Source organism: Limanda limanda, chromosome 21, assembly GCF_963576545.1.
Source record: "Limanda limanda chromosome 21, fLimLim1.1, whole genome shotgun sequence".
NCBI lineage: Eukaryota > Metazoa > Chordata > Actinopteri > Pleuronectiformes > Pleuronectidae > Limanda > Limanda limanda.
The window spans coordinates 17,787,581-17,803,021 of record NC_083656.1 but is presented as its reverse complement, the minus strand read 5'-3'; the positions used below and the strand labels follow the sequence as shown (position 1 = coordinate 17,803,021).

Here is a 15,441-nt window from a genome sequence, read left to right as displayed (position 1 = left end):
TAATTTATGCTACAGCGGCTGCAGCTGCCTAGCAGACAAAGTGGAGATTATTTTTATATTTGCACCTCCTGTATATTTTTTAAGTATATCTCACATTAATACTCATGTGAGATAAATATGAAGTTGAATTGAACATAGCCTCCTCTTAGTAGACACAAAGTAAAGACGTGTGTGTTTTAAAAAATGTCTCTCTTTGTCCAGACGATGGAGCCGGTGGACCAGCTCCTGCAGAATGTGGACCCAGCCAGGGACAGAGAGCTGTGGGTGCGGGAGAATAAGACTGGAGAAATCAGGCCCGTGGACATAGAGATCTGATCTCAGTGCAGTCTGATGACTCTGCATATGCACACTTTTTACCCAAGAGCCCAGGAAGACACACTGACCAGGAGCCTACAGGCCTGAGGACTGACTGGGAGAGGAAATCTGTGCTGGGATCAGTCTCCCCCTCCACTGATGGTGTGACTCCTAACGGACTGAGGGATGAGCTGCCCTCACAGCGACCTGCTGAGGATGATTGTCAGTGTTTAGGCGATGTAGTGAGAACTCTAAGGGATGAATGAAGCTGTCTAATGGGTCGTAACTTTCTCTTATGTAAGCTGATGCCTCTCTAAAACAAAGGAAACACAGGAAAATGGGAGCTGTGAGAGTGGATTCTTTCCTGAAGGACGCTGTGCTGGGTTGAATGATGAAGCAGCAGCAGCAACAGTGAACATTTAACATGTGCAAACAGCTTTATGTCACGCAGCAGTGTAATGCTGCCATGTGTATTTGCTTTCGTTCTGCGAGGTCATCCTCTGGGTCCCATGTGACTTCAGGACTGCAAAGTTGTTGGTAAACAGGATTTACGAATGCTGCTAAGCCTAGCGTTATATATCCATGTGCACCAGAATGAGGCAAAAGTATTTTTATTTTAACATCAATCATATGCAAGTGCTGACCATTCGCTAAACTCTTACCTACTGTTGCTACGCCTGTCAAGCCGGTCACATATGCAGTTTACAAAAAGGTGATGGTGTCAGATCTACCATTCGGACATTAGAAGTCATTTTGGAAATATACGATTTTTTGATTTTATTGGCTATAATTGGCTTGATTAAGCTAATTATTGCCAATAAAGTAAATAAGAAACAGCATTGTTTGTGTTGTGGTAGCCCGAGTTTTATACAGCATTTGAGTTATTTAATTAAATGTAATTCAAATTCTATTCATTCTAACTCCCCTGATGTTGTTTTGAATATATAGAAAAAATGTTACTTGGGAACTTGATGGTGAATGGGAATTTGTCTCCAGAGGATTCAATTTGGAGCTCATCGGTCGAGGGTGAAGATAAACGAAAATATGGTAACATACCTCCACAAATAATCAGGCTAGAGATACAATAGAAATATTATATTCTTGAGTTGTGACGACATAAAGAAGTCAGAAAAATACATAGTTCAAAAATCACATATGATGTGTTTCATTTTTAAGGTTGCTCTACTTTTACACCAGAGCTAGGATGGGAGAATGAGAAATAACCACTGACTTCGGCAAACGCAGCACATCTTTATCCAAACCAAATCAATACCAGGACAGAGCTGCTAACTCTAAAGCTGCTTTCAGACGTGCACTGAACCCCTCACATTCTCTAGATTACTATCTAGTGTCTCAGGCCAGCCCCTGAGTAAAACTTCTGGATAATGTCAGAGTGAGGCTATATGGGACAACAGCAGAAGATACATTGGCGTCTTGACTCCCCCCAGTGGTTGTTTAAGGCATATACAGTATTTTCCCAACATATGCTGTAATCCTAACATTGGGTTTATGGCAGGGCTCTTACCACTGGGCACAATGCTTAGTTACTACTGTGGGCCATAACCAGGCTAAATTCAACCAGAGAAGTGCTTTCTTAAGGCTAATCCATTTATTTTATGTTATATCTTTGGAACATTTATTAAACACCACTTCTTGAGCTATTAAGACCCCAACTCTTACTCACAGATCAGAGCCCGTACACAGTTTATTCATGTTGCAAAGTTCGAAGCTTGACAGGCCTGCTGCACCAGGGACTAGTGAACAGTCAATTTATTTAAGCTAACGTCACAAATGTGGCTCCACGTGTTAGCGTCTCCGAGAGAAAAACCAGAAAGATTCCATTTACTTCTGTTTCTTTGACTACATTCCTAATTATTATTAAGAATCAGCCAATTGCACTTTATACCCAAGTGATTTTGAATAAATATACTGTAAGTTGCTGTTGGTATGAAAAGTATTCTACAGAGAACTAAATCGTGACACATTTTATTACTAATGGAAGTGTTTGGGTTATGTTCAGGGTGGCCTGGTGTAGATATATGAGATGTGTGATTTGCTAAGGCGGCAGGTGGAGTGAAAGGTGAAAAATACAATAAACAATAGAAGCCTACACAAAGACATATGATATACAGACATTGGGTACTGTTAATATATGAAATATACAAAGTGTTTTATATACAAGAGAAATGACAGCTCTCCCGTGATGTTCTACAGCTTTGGAAACGTGAGTCAGTTGCTCCGGTTGGATTCAGCGTGCTGCCGCCTGCAGAAGCTAAATGTTGTACAAAGTGCTCTTTTACTACCATGTCTTAGTCGTATCCAGGATTACTGCTTAGTATTACTTGACAACCGAGAGAGCAGGATTGGGATGTTTTTGTACATTAACGGCTAAAAGTTGGCAGTTTTCATTAATAAAATGAAAATATCAAATATCATTATGCTTTCTGCTTTGTTTTGGCTGCACCACAACAGCTAGCCGCACCTCTGTCAGTGGCCGAGTGATGAAGTTATACCATTGGATGAACGCTTGGAGTTTCCTGGTTGGCAGTTTCCATTTAATAATCCAGGGGGCGTTTACAGGAAGTGTTGCAGTCTTAGTATGATTCTATTTAATGTTTTCAACTACATCCTCAATTTTCGTACATAAACGTCCATTTGAAACATTTTGACCATAGACTGTATATAAAGATGGACGACATGACCGCTCCCCTAAAGTGAAGCCAAAGCATCTCCTTCAGCTCCTGGTGGTTGGCTGCTCGGTCGGTTACAAACTCCACCCCCTCCATGTTAATGGATGGGATATGGACCGGACTAAAAAGTCAAAATCACACGTCAAACGGATTTTTGTAAAAGATGGTTTCTGTCATTTCCAGGAGTTTTTTTTATCACACTTGTTGGGTCTAAATGCACAAGATGTCAGTGTTCATATGTGGATTATTTTGTCTGGAAAGTGGCAGGAAGTGGAGACGCATCCTCAACCTTTATTTAAATTCTATGGTTTTGACTATTTCCAGTTAGTTTGATCACAAAATGGTAAAAAAGCTGGGAATATATAAGAAATGAAAAAAGTCTTTATTTCCTAAAAACACATTTTCACATTCAACAATAAATTGCTTTGGTCAAGCCTTGTTACAGAAGTAGACAGTGATTATTAAAATGTGGTTAAAAGTTCAAACAGACATATACTTTATCGAACAGTTAAAAAACACTGACATTGCATTTCCTATGACTGAACTAAACTAACTGATGGCACCTTGTTACATATCTGACCGAGTAACACTTTACTGACTGGTTATAAGTCATGTATAAACCATCATGAACCAATCTTTTACAAATCATTCGTATGTGAATTTCTTAATGTAATATATATTTAATTTTTGATACATTGCACTACAAAGTTGTCCCTCCCAAATGTGATTGACCATTAAACAAACATCACTATTTTGAACCAGTTGTTTTATACAAGATAGCTCGTGCCGTAGCTAACCGCATTAAATATTGAAACGTATGGTACTGAATATTCAAACAGTACTTAACATTAAATGTAAAAAGGAGGATTATTGGCTTAAATGTAAAGAGTTAAGAATTTTTCATGTTCACGATATGAATGTTCAAATTAAACCAAAGATATTTCCCAACCTAGATTTTTGGACAAAACCTGTTAGACTAACCTTTTGTGTCCAACATAATTGTTAGCGTCATTGTTTTCTCCATATTGGCAAATATCAAATGTCCTAAAAGTTACAAGTTATTTATCCTTACTGCATGTGGTGCTTATTTTCCAATTAAAAAGCCTATCGGACCATAGCAGTTGCTACAAAAATATGTATACAATTAACAATGTAGTATTTCTACTTTTTTGGTTTTATCAACAATAACATAGGTATATATAAATAAAAAATATGTGTTAAATTTCTGCCTAGATTTGAGTCAAGACAACATTGTGTGAACAGTGTACAACAGAACGCCGCACATTTATTGTATTTTTATTGTTTGGATAAAAAAATTATTTGTTGATAATCATAATTTGCATGATACATGACTTACATTCGGTCTATGTAGTAAAGTGTTACCTAAATTTTAGTTCACTTTTCCATATTCAAGCTGTTTTTACGTAAAAATATTACATTATAACGTGAGGATAAAAGTGTGTTGTATAAAAGCTGGAGTGTGTTATGAAAGCTGTGATCTTACAGACTGAAAGTGAATACATTTCAGATAGGGTTCAATGGGAATGTGCGGTAATCACAAACATGTGGCGCGTGGAACGGTTTGTTTATGACCTGCATGATGTGTGTCACACCACGAAGAGTCAGAACGGACCATGGTGATGTCAGAGCCGTCTGTCTAATCGATCATGAGCTTCTTGAGGGAGTTGAGATAGGCCGGGATGAGGGAGCTGACGGATTCGTTGTCGTCGTTGAGGATCTTCTCCCCTCGGCCCTCGGAGCCCACAGAGCTGGGCGACCTGACCCGGCCAGGGTACGGCGTGCTGTAACCCTGGAGGAGCACGGACATGTATTAGTCATCGTGCAGAACAACCACACTCACCTAAAACTAACTTTGAGATTTTGTGCGTTTGCTTTATTTTTCCCTAACAGTGATTTTGCCAAATTGTTGAGAATTTGAGTGAATTGATGTTTCCTCAAAAATTACAATTAACATGTAGGATATTTTTGTATAATTGTAAGTACTGTTCATGATTGCAGCATTCAAAATAATAGAATTACGGCACAATCTAACATCATGAAGCATATAAAGTAACATGCACTGTGCTTTTTAATACATCTTAAACTCTTCATTACACCAGTTTAACCCCAAATGAGACCCAGTCATTATGGGATGCAGCTGGAGGATCTGATCAGCCGTCGGTGTTACACACACCGTGACAGTAGTTTGTTATTTTCAGTTATCAATTTTATGACAAACTAGAATAGCCAAAGCCCAACAGTAATTCAAAACAACTGCATTTCAACAGTTATCTGATTAGTGAAATGTTTTGCCTAATAGTTTATTTAAATCAAATAACTAATCCTGTGTGCATCATTAATATCATCATCAAATTTAATGATAGTCCTACTTGTAGAACATGTTCCTGAAAAATGCTCCATTTGTTTTTCTAGGACATAGAACTCTTTTCCGTTTTTATGGCAAAAAACATTGATTTAGATTCTGACTGAGTAAAACAGAACATAACAAACCGTACTTGGTACAACAGTCTCACAAAACAAAAAAATAAAAAGAGCTTTCTTGACTTTGAATGATGTTACATGAATTAGTGGTTAAGAGTTACTCACAGAGGAATATCCTTTGCCAAAGCTGCCTCTGTTCTTGGTCCGGATCTTGGTGAGAGCCGACTCAGCGATATCAGCGCGCTCCTCAGCATCATCCAGCTCGTTGACGGTCTTCCTGTACTTCACCAGGTTCATGTTCGCTTGTTCCTCCTGTAATCAGAGGGATATCATCAGGAGGCGTGTCCTGTAGGTTACATGGTTTCGGAGAAAGAGGACTAAGGTGACGTACGGCCTCCTCCACTTGTCTCTTGTAGGCCCTCATCTTGTTCTGCAGCCGCTCAACCAGCTCCTGCATCCTCTGCTGGTTCTTCTGGTCCTCCTCCGACTGGAACAGCAGCTCCTTCAGCCGGCGCTCGTTCTTCCGCAGCGTCTTCACCGTCTCAGCGTGCCGCTTCTGCTCCGAGTCCAGCTCCAGCTCCATCTCCTTCACCTGCACAAAGACACAACTCACTGACTTTAGCTCTGGGTAGAACTAGTGCTGGATGTGTAGGAATGACATCAACAGATTTATTATTTCCCACTTTGAAACGCTCCTCTATGGAGGACCAAACATGACTTAAGTATAAATGAATAAATGTGGAAGACATTTATTTAGACATTTCTGTTGTTATTAACGTATTAATTTATTTTATTTCTGTATTAATTTATGTATTTCCTTTTTTATTTATTTATTTATTTCTGTATTTATTTATTTATACATTTATTTATTTATACTTAAGTCATGTATGGTCCTCCATACTCTTCTAGAGATACTGAGGAAAAAACTCAATGTGCATGTTGAGGGGAAAATAGATTTCTTATCTTCTATGCTTTGAATCACTTATTGAGGGAATGATGAACAAAAATGACGTCATAATATAAATGCATGCACGTTTGTGAGTGTGTACCTTTCCCTCCAACTTCTGAATAATCTTCTTCCCTCCCTTCAGAGCCATCTGCTCGGCCTCTTCCAGTCTGCTGCTCATGTCTTTGATCTGGGCCTCCAGTCCTTTCTTCACTCTCTCCAGGTGCAGCGTGTGCTCCTGCTCCAGACGCAGCTCCTCCCCCACTCGTGCCAACTGACACAATAATACCAATAAAAAACAAGCCGTGTGACCACATTTGAATGATGTGTCATTGCACAGTGACGTTCATGACACAGCCACTTGCCTACGAGCATGCACAGTGTAACAGTGAGTATATCGCTTGGACAAGAAATTGTGATGAGGTCAACAATTCCACGCTGCTTCACAATGTCATCAAACTATATAACTACTTATAACTCTGCTGCTTGAATATTTCAGTGAATAGAGACGCCTAGTGTCTTGTGTGTGTTTTACCTCACAGCTGGTCTTCTTGGCCTTGTCTGTGAATCCCCTCATCTCTCCCTGTAGCTCCTCATGCTCCTGCTGCAGAGTCTGCAGGTCCACCTCCAGCTTCCTCCGCCCACTCAGAGCCGACTGAAACTGAACACACAGGAGGGAACATATAGAATGTCATGAGCCCATGGATTAATTAAGACTTCTAGGCCCTGTTCAGCCTTTATTAAGATATCTGATCACAAGTGGACAGAGATAAGTTCATCACTTGTGACAGATGTGTCCAATGATAATGTTTGTGAGTCTGTGTGTCGGTCAGAGCGAGAGATGGAAACTGAGTGAGCTGGATTTAACCAATTTGAGAAAAGTATTTTTAGACATTATGTGGTCATCATTGTTGATATCGTGGCAGTCCCTACAAACAAATCTATTTGTGCACACAGAGAATGTTAAAAAGCTTATACTGCGGTGGGTCAGAGGAGGTCAACTGAGTAGGCGGTCCTTCATATGCAGCCAGACCACATTTGTGCTCACACAGCTCACTTTTGAATAGCTCCCTCAGTAGGAGATGTTCGATACCAGGTGTGAACAGGGTCTTAAAGTCTGAAGGGCACCAAAGCAAGAACTTGGTGTCCCACCTGGTTGTTGAGGTCACCGTATTTCTCGCTGGCTTCATGCAGCTCTGTCTCCAGGGCCTTGCGTGCCCTCTCCGCGCACTCCAGGGCTGTACGTGTCTCCTCCCCCTCGCCAACCAACAGACCACAGCGTCGCTCCAGGGCTGCCTGCTCCTCCCTGTGCTCCTCGTGGCTCCGCGCCTCCTCCTCCAGCTGAGCCTGCAGCTCCTGGGAAAGCAGAAGTTCTGTTAGGGCTCGGACTAAACCACAGCCGTACAAGGAAAAAACCCACTGGGATCATCGTCGTCATACTTTGATCTGCTGCTGTAGCTTCTTGCTGTTCTTGCCGAGCTCTGTGTTGTTCTTGGTGAGCAGGTCCCCCTGCAGCTCCAGCTCGTTGATGTCGGCCTCCAGTTTTTTCTTCAGCTTCAGTCCCTCTGCTTTGCCTTTCACCTCCACGTCCAGACTGGTCTGCAGGGAATCGAGCGCCCTCTGGTGGACTTTTCTGGCAGGCGGAGAGAAAGATGAATGGATGAAAAAATAAGGTATTTCTCTGCAAATAAACCTTACATGTGTTGGTGCACTAAAGCAGACGCTTTGAAGGGAGGAAAGGTTTAACGAAACAGGTCTTACCTGTAGATATAATGTACTTTGTAGAGGGGAGATAGAGGACAGGGTGAAAAATATTGATGTTAGAGTGTTTAGAGAGAATCAGTGCAGTGGATGAAAGGACCGTCACAAAGGGAGATGAGGTACCTGGCAGCCTCGGTCTCTTCTTCCTTCTCCTGCAGTCTGCGCTCCAGGTCTCCTTTAGCCTGAGACAACTCCAGCTGCAGCCTCAGCACCTTGGTCTCCTCGGCCTGGGGAGAAACACAGACCCTTGGGTGTAATTCACACAGTAATAGTAATAATTCATGAGCAATATCTGGAGAAAGAGGTCTGAACTCAACTTAACATGGAAACACTGAAACTGCACTTCTAAATATATCAATTACTTCCAGCTAAACTCAGGCTCCGGCTGTTACAGTGTTTTAATGCTGCTGAACACTGTTGTTCTCTGAGTCAGTTGGAGATACCAAGTCTTACCTGTGTGGTTCCTCTGATACAATCTAGACTCCATGCTTCCTCTAGTTCATGTAACTTTCGCTATTAGGCTGATGACACACTGATGTAATTGACCAAGAATCCATCATAACTCTCTTTTTTTAACGCACTCTCAACTTGTGCTGCAGACATTCATTTAATAAAATGTTTTATAACTTTATAAAGTACCTCCAAGGCTGCCTCAGATTCCTCCAGCGAGGCCTGTAACTCTTCCTTCTCCATCTCAATCTTCTTCTTTGCCTTCTGAAGCTCGTGGACGCTCTTCCCTCCGTCTGAGAGCTGGTCTGTGAGATCAGCTATCTCCTCTGTAACACAAAAACAAAATACAAAAGGCTCAATAAAGTCTTTTGGAGGAGCAATGGGACATTTCAGGAAGTTTTATTTGTAGCCAAAAGCGCGATTGACATGTGCGTTATGTATGAAGCTGGTGCCATGTGTGGTAGTTGGTGAGGTTTGTGGATGCAGGTATAGCTCTAACCTGATAAAATGGTAGCAGAAATGAAATTTAAGACATTCTGCGCCGCACACACTCCGGCAGCACCCCACCCCACCCACCCATGTGTACAGTCATACCCTGGTAGGCCTTGTTCTCCCTGCGCAGAGCCTCCAGCTGCTCCAGAGACTCTTCATGTACCGTCTTGAGTTTGAAGAGCTCGCTGGCGTGTTGCCGGCACTCCTTCTGGCAGCCCTCCACCTCGGCCACCAGCTCCTCACACTTCTGCTTCCAGTCTCCGAGCTGCTTCTCCAGGAACCGCTGCTTCTTATCCAGAGCCTGGCCGCAGCTGCCGACCTGGGACACGGAACACATGGTGTTCAAGGTCAACACACAAAGAAGTTCATGGCACCGCGAACACTGTGTGCAGTGTGTCTGCTGCTCCACCTTCTCCAGGTCCATGCAGAGATCCTCCACCTCCCCCTGCAGCCTCTGTTTAGTTTTCTCCAGCGAGGAGCATTTGGCCTGCGTGGCTTCCACGGCCTCCTCAGCCTCCTGCAGCCTGGTTGCCAGCTTCTTCCTGTGAGACACATGTCATTTAACGCACTGAGATGCAATCAAAGTTTGAAATGTGGCCGATGACTGCCAGTGTCAGCACAACGTACTTGGATTCCTCCAGCTCGTCTGCGTGCAGGATGCTGTCAGACTCGTGCTTGGTCCTCCAGTGCGTCACCTCACTATTGAGTTTGGAGACGAGGCGCTGCAGTTCCTGTTTGCTCTCCTGCTCCTCCTCCAGCTGCTCCTTCAGAACCTCGCACTCCTGCCGCACCGAGCCCAGGCTGCTGCTGACCGCCTGCTTACACTGGCAATAACACCACAGACACACGTCAATACATGACTCACAATACAGATGTTTTTTATCTTCGCCAAGGGGGTTATGCTTTCAGCCCTGTCCAATTGTTTGATGGCTGGTTTGTTTGTGTGCAAGCATTGATCACACAAAAACAACAGGAGGGATTTCGGAAGGTTGTGTCATGGTTCAAGGATTAAGAGGATCCATGAACTTTGATTTACTTTCTTAAACATTGCAAGTGCCATATTGAGGCAGCCGATATCTCTAGGTGTGTGAAATTGCAGTGTGACTGGATTTAAGGGGACTGTTGGGCCTTGGTATGTCTGAGTGCCATTCTAGTTTTTTGGTTAAATGGTTTGTTTAATACATGCATACTAGTTTTCTCTGTAATAATCAATTAATCTTGATGGGAAAAAACCCTCATATTTATTAAGAGTGTGTGAATTTGGTGCTGATCCAGATAAAATTGCAACTCTAGTGAGTTTCCATGTGTTTTCATAAGGGGTTTGTTGGGCAATTTATTAGAATACAGACTCATCAGTTACACTTGTTGAGCTGCACTTATTCATCATTAACTAGTTGTTACAAGAATAAAAGCACAAGTGGTTCTGTTTTGATTCACTTCATTTAAAAAACCTTATTTAAAATATTTCTATTTCATTGATATGTCTGAAGGGCTCCTTTGAAGCAGGACATATGTGCGCTGACTGTTCTTCTACCTCTGAATGGGAATTGAACCTGCTGTGCATGTCTGTGGACCTTCATTATTTTCAAGATGTAGCCATGACTACAGCTTTAAAGGATTTATTTTGAGCATTGTAGAAGAGGAACCTGTCTGTCAAACTACTCGCAAATTAGTAACAAGCAAGACCTGGATTTAGAACGGGGTAATTATACTGGGTTAGTCTTAATTTACATTTATCTATGGGACATTATTAACAATAGCTTTGTGCTTTATTATGTAAGAATAGACCATATTTATAAAGTGTTATTCTTGTAGTACTACAACTTTATAAGGCCCATACTGAGCAAGGCAAATTAAGATTGTAATTCATTAGCATCAACTACCTTATTTACTCCCAATAAGCATTAGAGGTTATTGGGGGGAAATCAATTAATAGCATAGTGATTGTTGAATATGATCTTGTAAAACATTAATATGGGTTTTATAAAGACTAATAAATATGATTATTTACATGCTAATAAGAATTTAAATTAATTAACTAATAAGCATGGCGAATAAGTGAACCTCAATATAAAGTTTTATGGAATGATTTTATTCATATTTGATATTCTATCCATCCATCCATTATCCATACGCCCAGCTGAAATTAGCGGGAGGCTGGGGACACACTCTACGGGTCAGGGCGTATGACCGGGCTGATATACAGAGACAAACAACCATTCACTGTCATATTCACACCTACAGTCAAATTAAAGTCTGAGCTGAAAACACCGACCTTGACTTCCTCGTCCAATTGTTTCTTCAGCTCCTCCACTTGGGTTTGGAACAGGGATTTGGAGCGGGCCAGCTGACTGGCTCTGCTCTCTGCCTCCTCCATCTGTCGACTCATGTCTGTGTTGTCGGCTGCAGGACACACAAGAAACAGCATTTTTAAGCTCTGAAGCACGCACATATCAAATCTGACATTTTAACACGTCAGCACCTGATCTGATCTCAGACCCACAGATGTTCACCACGAGCAAACAATGAAATCTGTGTTTGTCTGCTAATCTACAAAAGCATCTCGGCATGTACAGTGCACCTTGAGGGGATTGCTCAAAGGTTTTAGCTCGTGTCAGGGGGCTGACCCTCTAGTGGCCGTACAGAAAAATGCATGTAAGCATTAAAATGCAACTGCATCTAATATCAAAGCCTGAATTGTGACTAATATAGATGCATTTCTGGGTAATTCCATTATTGATAACTTTGACATCTTATGCTAAGATTATTGTTGCAGCTCTCTACTTTTACACTTTTGCATTTACTACAATTTTCTTCTATTACTTTATATGTCTTTTTTTAGTTTTTTTAATCAAACAAAATGCACCTTGCTGTTTCTTTCTATCGACAGAATAAGAAACCATCCCCTTTGGTCCTTATTAACTATTAGTTACGTCTTTGCATTGAGTCAAACAGCTCTTGCCTCCCTAAAGAGTCTCTGTTATGTTGCCAACTGTTGGAAATCCCAGACCACTACACATCTTTCTGTGATCTGCCATATACTAAGGTTAGAGACCTCAACAGCTGGAGATCTGTGTCTTTCAATAGCGATTCCTCCAATATTCATACTACTCTTTCAGGATATTAAAGTGCACCTCCTGTTTTCCTGACTCTGTTGTGCTGATTAAGTTTCCTCTAGTTTTCGAATGTGAACCCAAAGCCTAAAAGTTCAAACTACACTTATGACGCTGATCTTCTGATATTCTCCCTCTAACATGACAAGAAGCCTGCAAGTACAACTTATTCCACACAATATTACACCTTATTCGAGGATAATAGTATATTATACAAGCTTTCTATTCTATTCTGCACCCTCTGAATGATTTGGGCAAAGACTGAATGTGAGATCCAGAACAATGGTCAGAATTCAGTTGAGTGAGTCTAACATCATTGTACCTGAGAGTCTGTTCTTGGCCACATTGAGCTCAGTGAGCGCCCTCTGCAGGTCGTCTCCTCTCCTGTTAGACTCAGACAGCTGCTCCTCCAGTTTCTTCATCTGGCAGTCCGAGGACATCTGCAGCACAAAGACACCAGCACGCATCACGCCAAAGTCACAACACACCGGCTTGGTAAAAACGAAAGATCGGACAGCAGATTCGAACCTTGGCTTTCTGGAGATTGTCCAGCGATGCAACCAGCTCATCCACCTCCATCCTCAGGTTCTGCTTCTCCTTCTCCAGCTTGGCTCTGGCCCGCTGCAGAGCCTCGCACTGCTCGCTCAGCTCGGCCATGGCGTCGCCGTGCCGCTTCCTCAGAGACATAGCCAGAGCTTCGGACTGGACAGAAGACTCCTCCAGGTCTCTCCTCAGACGCTGCAGCTCAGCCTCACGCTTCTTGTTTACGTCCATCTGTTCAGGTAAAGTTCAACAGTATGAGTTGTGGTGTTGGAAAAGTTGCAACTTGGACCACAGCATGTCATAGTGTGTTTTTGAAGATTCCATTGTAAACGCTTGATTAGAATATGTTTCTCACAGTGTCTAAATTATTTTGGTTATTCAAATGAATTGTATCCGTGCAGACTGTGGGTCCATGTGACGTCAACAACACAAAATGGCAGCGCCCGTATCCGAGATGTTTTGGCCTAATTTCTTATCTACGGAAGGAGGTAGAGATGCATTGTCCATCTTTATCTACAGTCTACGATCTTTCTGCCTGTTTATGGCACTGAGGATCTGAGGAGTTGCAGTGTTGACTCCAGCTCAAATACTTTTATCCACTCTGTAGGATTAATGTTACATTTAATACAGATATTCCAGCTCTCTGGAGGATGAGTCCTGCTGATGGTTCTCCTGGTGATCAATGAAAGGTGGTCATCCATAACCCAAATGTTATTTCTTTATAAAAATGTCAAATGCATCTTTGGTTTTGGTTTATGAAGAAAAGAGTAACATATTTCCCATCGGCCGCAGATGTACTTTGTGTTTAGTGCTCATTAGTGATGAGAAAAAGCCCAATAGAAAGGCCGGAGCTCTCTGCCTTGTCTTCGGTTTGGTGTGTGTGTGTTTGTGTGTGTGTGTGTGTGTGTGTGTGCTTGTGTCTGAAAGACTGTTACCAGTTTACCTGAGAGGCTGTGACCCCTCCTGCTTCCTCCAGCCGGTCAGTGAGATCGTCCAGTTCTCTGGTGAGATCTGCTCTTTGCTTCTCCACCTGAGGAACACAGAGGTCATTGAGAGAAGGTTAACAGAGAGTGAACAATGAGTATATATAAAGAAGGATCCCTGTGGAGTTCAGTGCATGTCTGAAAACAGCTTATTATCTATCTTATATCAGCATCAGCCCCACCCCCAAATTGAATTTTGGATGAAAAAAATCACATTTTCCTACAATTACTATTATTTCTAAAAGCAATAACAATAGTTAGTTAAATTAATATTATCGACAATCATTTGTCATTTCTTTGGGCCTCAAGTGAGATCAAAAAGATACTGAAAACAATGATAACACATCAGCACCTTCAGTCATTAAATATCTGTATCACACATAAATCCACAGAGAAATATATATAATAAAACTTGATACCATTCATTCAATAAAATATAAAATACACAAATACAATATTCAAAGCCACAGAAATGTTGACATTCCCGCTTGCACGAAACCGTCTCCGTGACAGCACACATGGAGACGGTTTTAAATGAATGCAGGGCCATTACACGCACAAACAGCCAGCGCACTGTACTTTAAAGCACTTGTTGTTTTTACGACAACCTTTTACAGCTGGTTTAAAGACAAGTGTAGCTGTTGAGACTGGTCTGTAAAAAGCTGCAGTCCAAGGCCTCCCTCCTAGCAGCAATGAGCCACAGCCATCAACACGCCTCAGGCAGAACAAGGGAAAACAGATGATACTCACTGGGGGCCTCCCACACACACACACACACACACACACACGGCCCAAAGACCCTGCCCTACCCTCTGTGTCTACAACCTGGCGCTGCATTCAGGGATAACACCGAGCGCTCGACTCACTCATCGCTCTCCTCTGCTCGACTGCCTGAGTCAACAGCTCCACTGGATCAGCACCACCCGACACCACTCGCTCCCATTCACATGCTAAGGGAGGGTCGGTGCTCCCAAAGTCTTCTCGCGGAGAGGGGAGATCCATCTTTATTTGCACAAGAGTGTGAAAGATTAGGAGTGTTCCTCTGAGCAGTGAGTGCCAATAGGCCAACGTGTGTATCCTGTGTAAGTATGGTGTCAGTCCACCCGTCAACTCAGCCTCCAGTGTCACTGAGGAATTCGAAATCTGATACAAACTATGTTAGCACCCTTGTTTTCCTAACAATTAATAAGGGGAGATAAAACGACCAGAAGGTGCGTATCTGTCCATTCATCTAAATCTAACGGTGGTTCTGACTTAAAGGCAGGGTTGTTAAGAGGTTTCTGAAACAGTTTTTTATCTAATTTGTTAAAATCATCCTCACAAAGATGTTGCAGGACTGTTATAAACACGACCAATCATTTAATTTGATTCACTGAGTCTTCGACCAGAGCCTCATACAGTGCCGTAGCAGAGATGTTAGCCAGAGTGAGTTAGTGAGTGAGTCACGGAACATCTGGCTTCTAGCAGCTGTCAGGTAGTTCAGTCGTGAGGTTGATGTGTTTTGGAGGTGTAGCTTTGACGAGAAGGCCGATGGGAGTTGATGTCTCAATTGTGTTTTTTTCACAAGCCTGCTCCTGCTAAATTTTCCAAGATAACCAACCCTAGCTTTAAATGGTCATCTCTGTTTTCACTTCAGTAACTTAGTCAATGACCTAAAATAGCTTCAGTTATATACTGTAAACAATTCACAGCTACTCCAAAGGAAATTCCGCTGTAAGTCCACAGCT

The 15,441-nt window shown here is 42.1% G+C and overlaps 2 protein-coding genes across 2 annotated transcripts in view; one reads left to right on the top strand and one right to left on the bottom strand.

Annotated features, from left to right (window-relative positions):
* Positions 1–1,432, top strand: part of gas7b (growth arrest-specific 7b) — a 59,961-nt gene extending 58,529 nt beyond the window's left edge. The window contains exon 14 of the mRNA XM_061094406.1: positions 202–1,432. Within this exon, the coding sequence (XP_060950389.1) occupies positions 202–315 (114 nt within the window). The 3' untranslated portion in view covers positions 316–1,432. The remainder of the gene's footprint in view (positions 1–201) is intronic.
* Positions 1,433–4,641: 3,209 nt separating this feature from the next.
* The window catches only part of LOC133027447 (putative uncharacterized protein MYH16), a 54,357-nt gene continuing 43,557 nt past the window's right edge, over positions 4,642–15,441 (bottom strand). The window contains exons 12-27 of the mRNA XM_061094458.1: positions 13,675–13,761; positions 12,717–12,962; positions 12,511–12,628; positions 11,351–11,478; positions 9,703–9,899; positions 9,485–9,617; positions 9,178–9,394; positions 8,773–8,909; positions 8,257–8,360; positions 7,813–8,005; positions 7,525–7,728; positions 6,908–7,033; positions 6,476–6,646; positions 5,818–6,018; positions 5,592–5,738; positions 4,642–4,794 (exon numbers count right to left, since the gene is read on the bottom strand). Coding sequence (XP_060950441.1) covers positions 4,642–4,794; positions 5,592–5,738; positions 5,818–6,018; positions 6,476–6,646; positions 6,908–7,033; positions 7,525–7,728; positions 7,813–8,005; positions 8,257–8,360; positions 8,773–8,909; positions 9,178–9,394; positions 9,485–9,617; positions 9,703–9,899; positions 11,351–11,478; positions 12,511–12,628; positions 12,717–12,962; positions 13,675–13,761 — 2,562 coding nt within the window. The remainder of the gene's footprint in view (positions 4,795–5,591; positions 5,739–5,817; positions 6,019–6,475; positions 6,647–6,907; positions 7,034–7,524; positions 7,729–7,812; positions 8,006–8,256; positions 8,361–8,772; positions 8,910–9,177; positions 9,395–9,484; positions 9,618–9,702; positions 9,900–11,350; positions 11,479–12,510; positions 12,629–12,716; positions 12,963–13,674; positions 13,762–15,441) is intronic.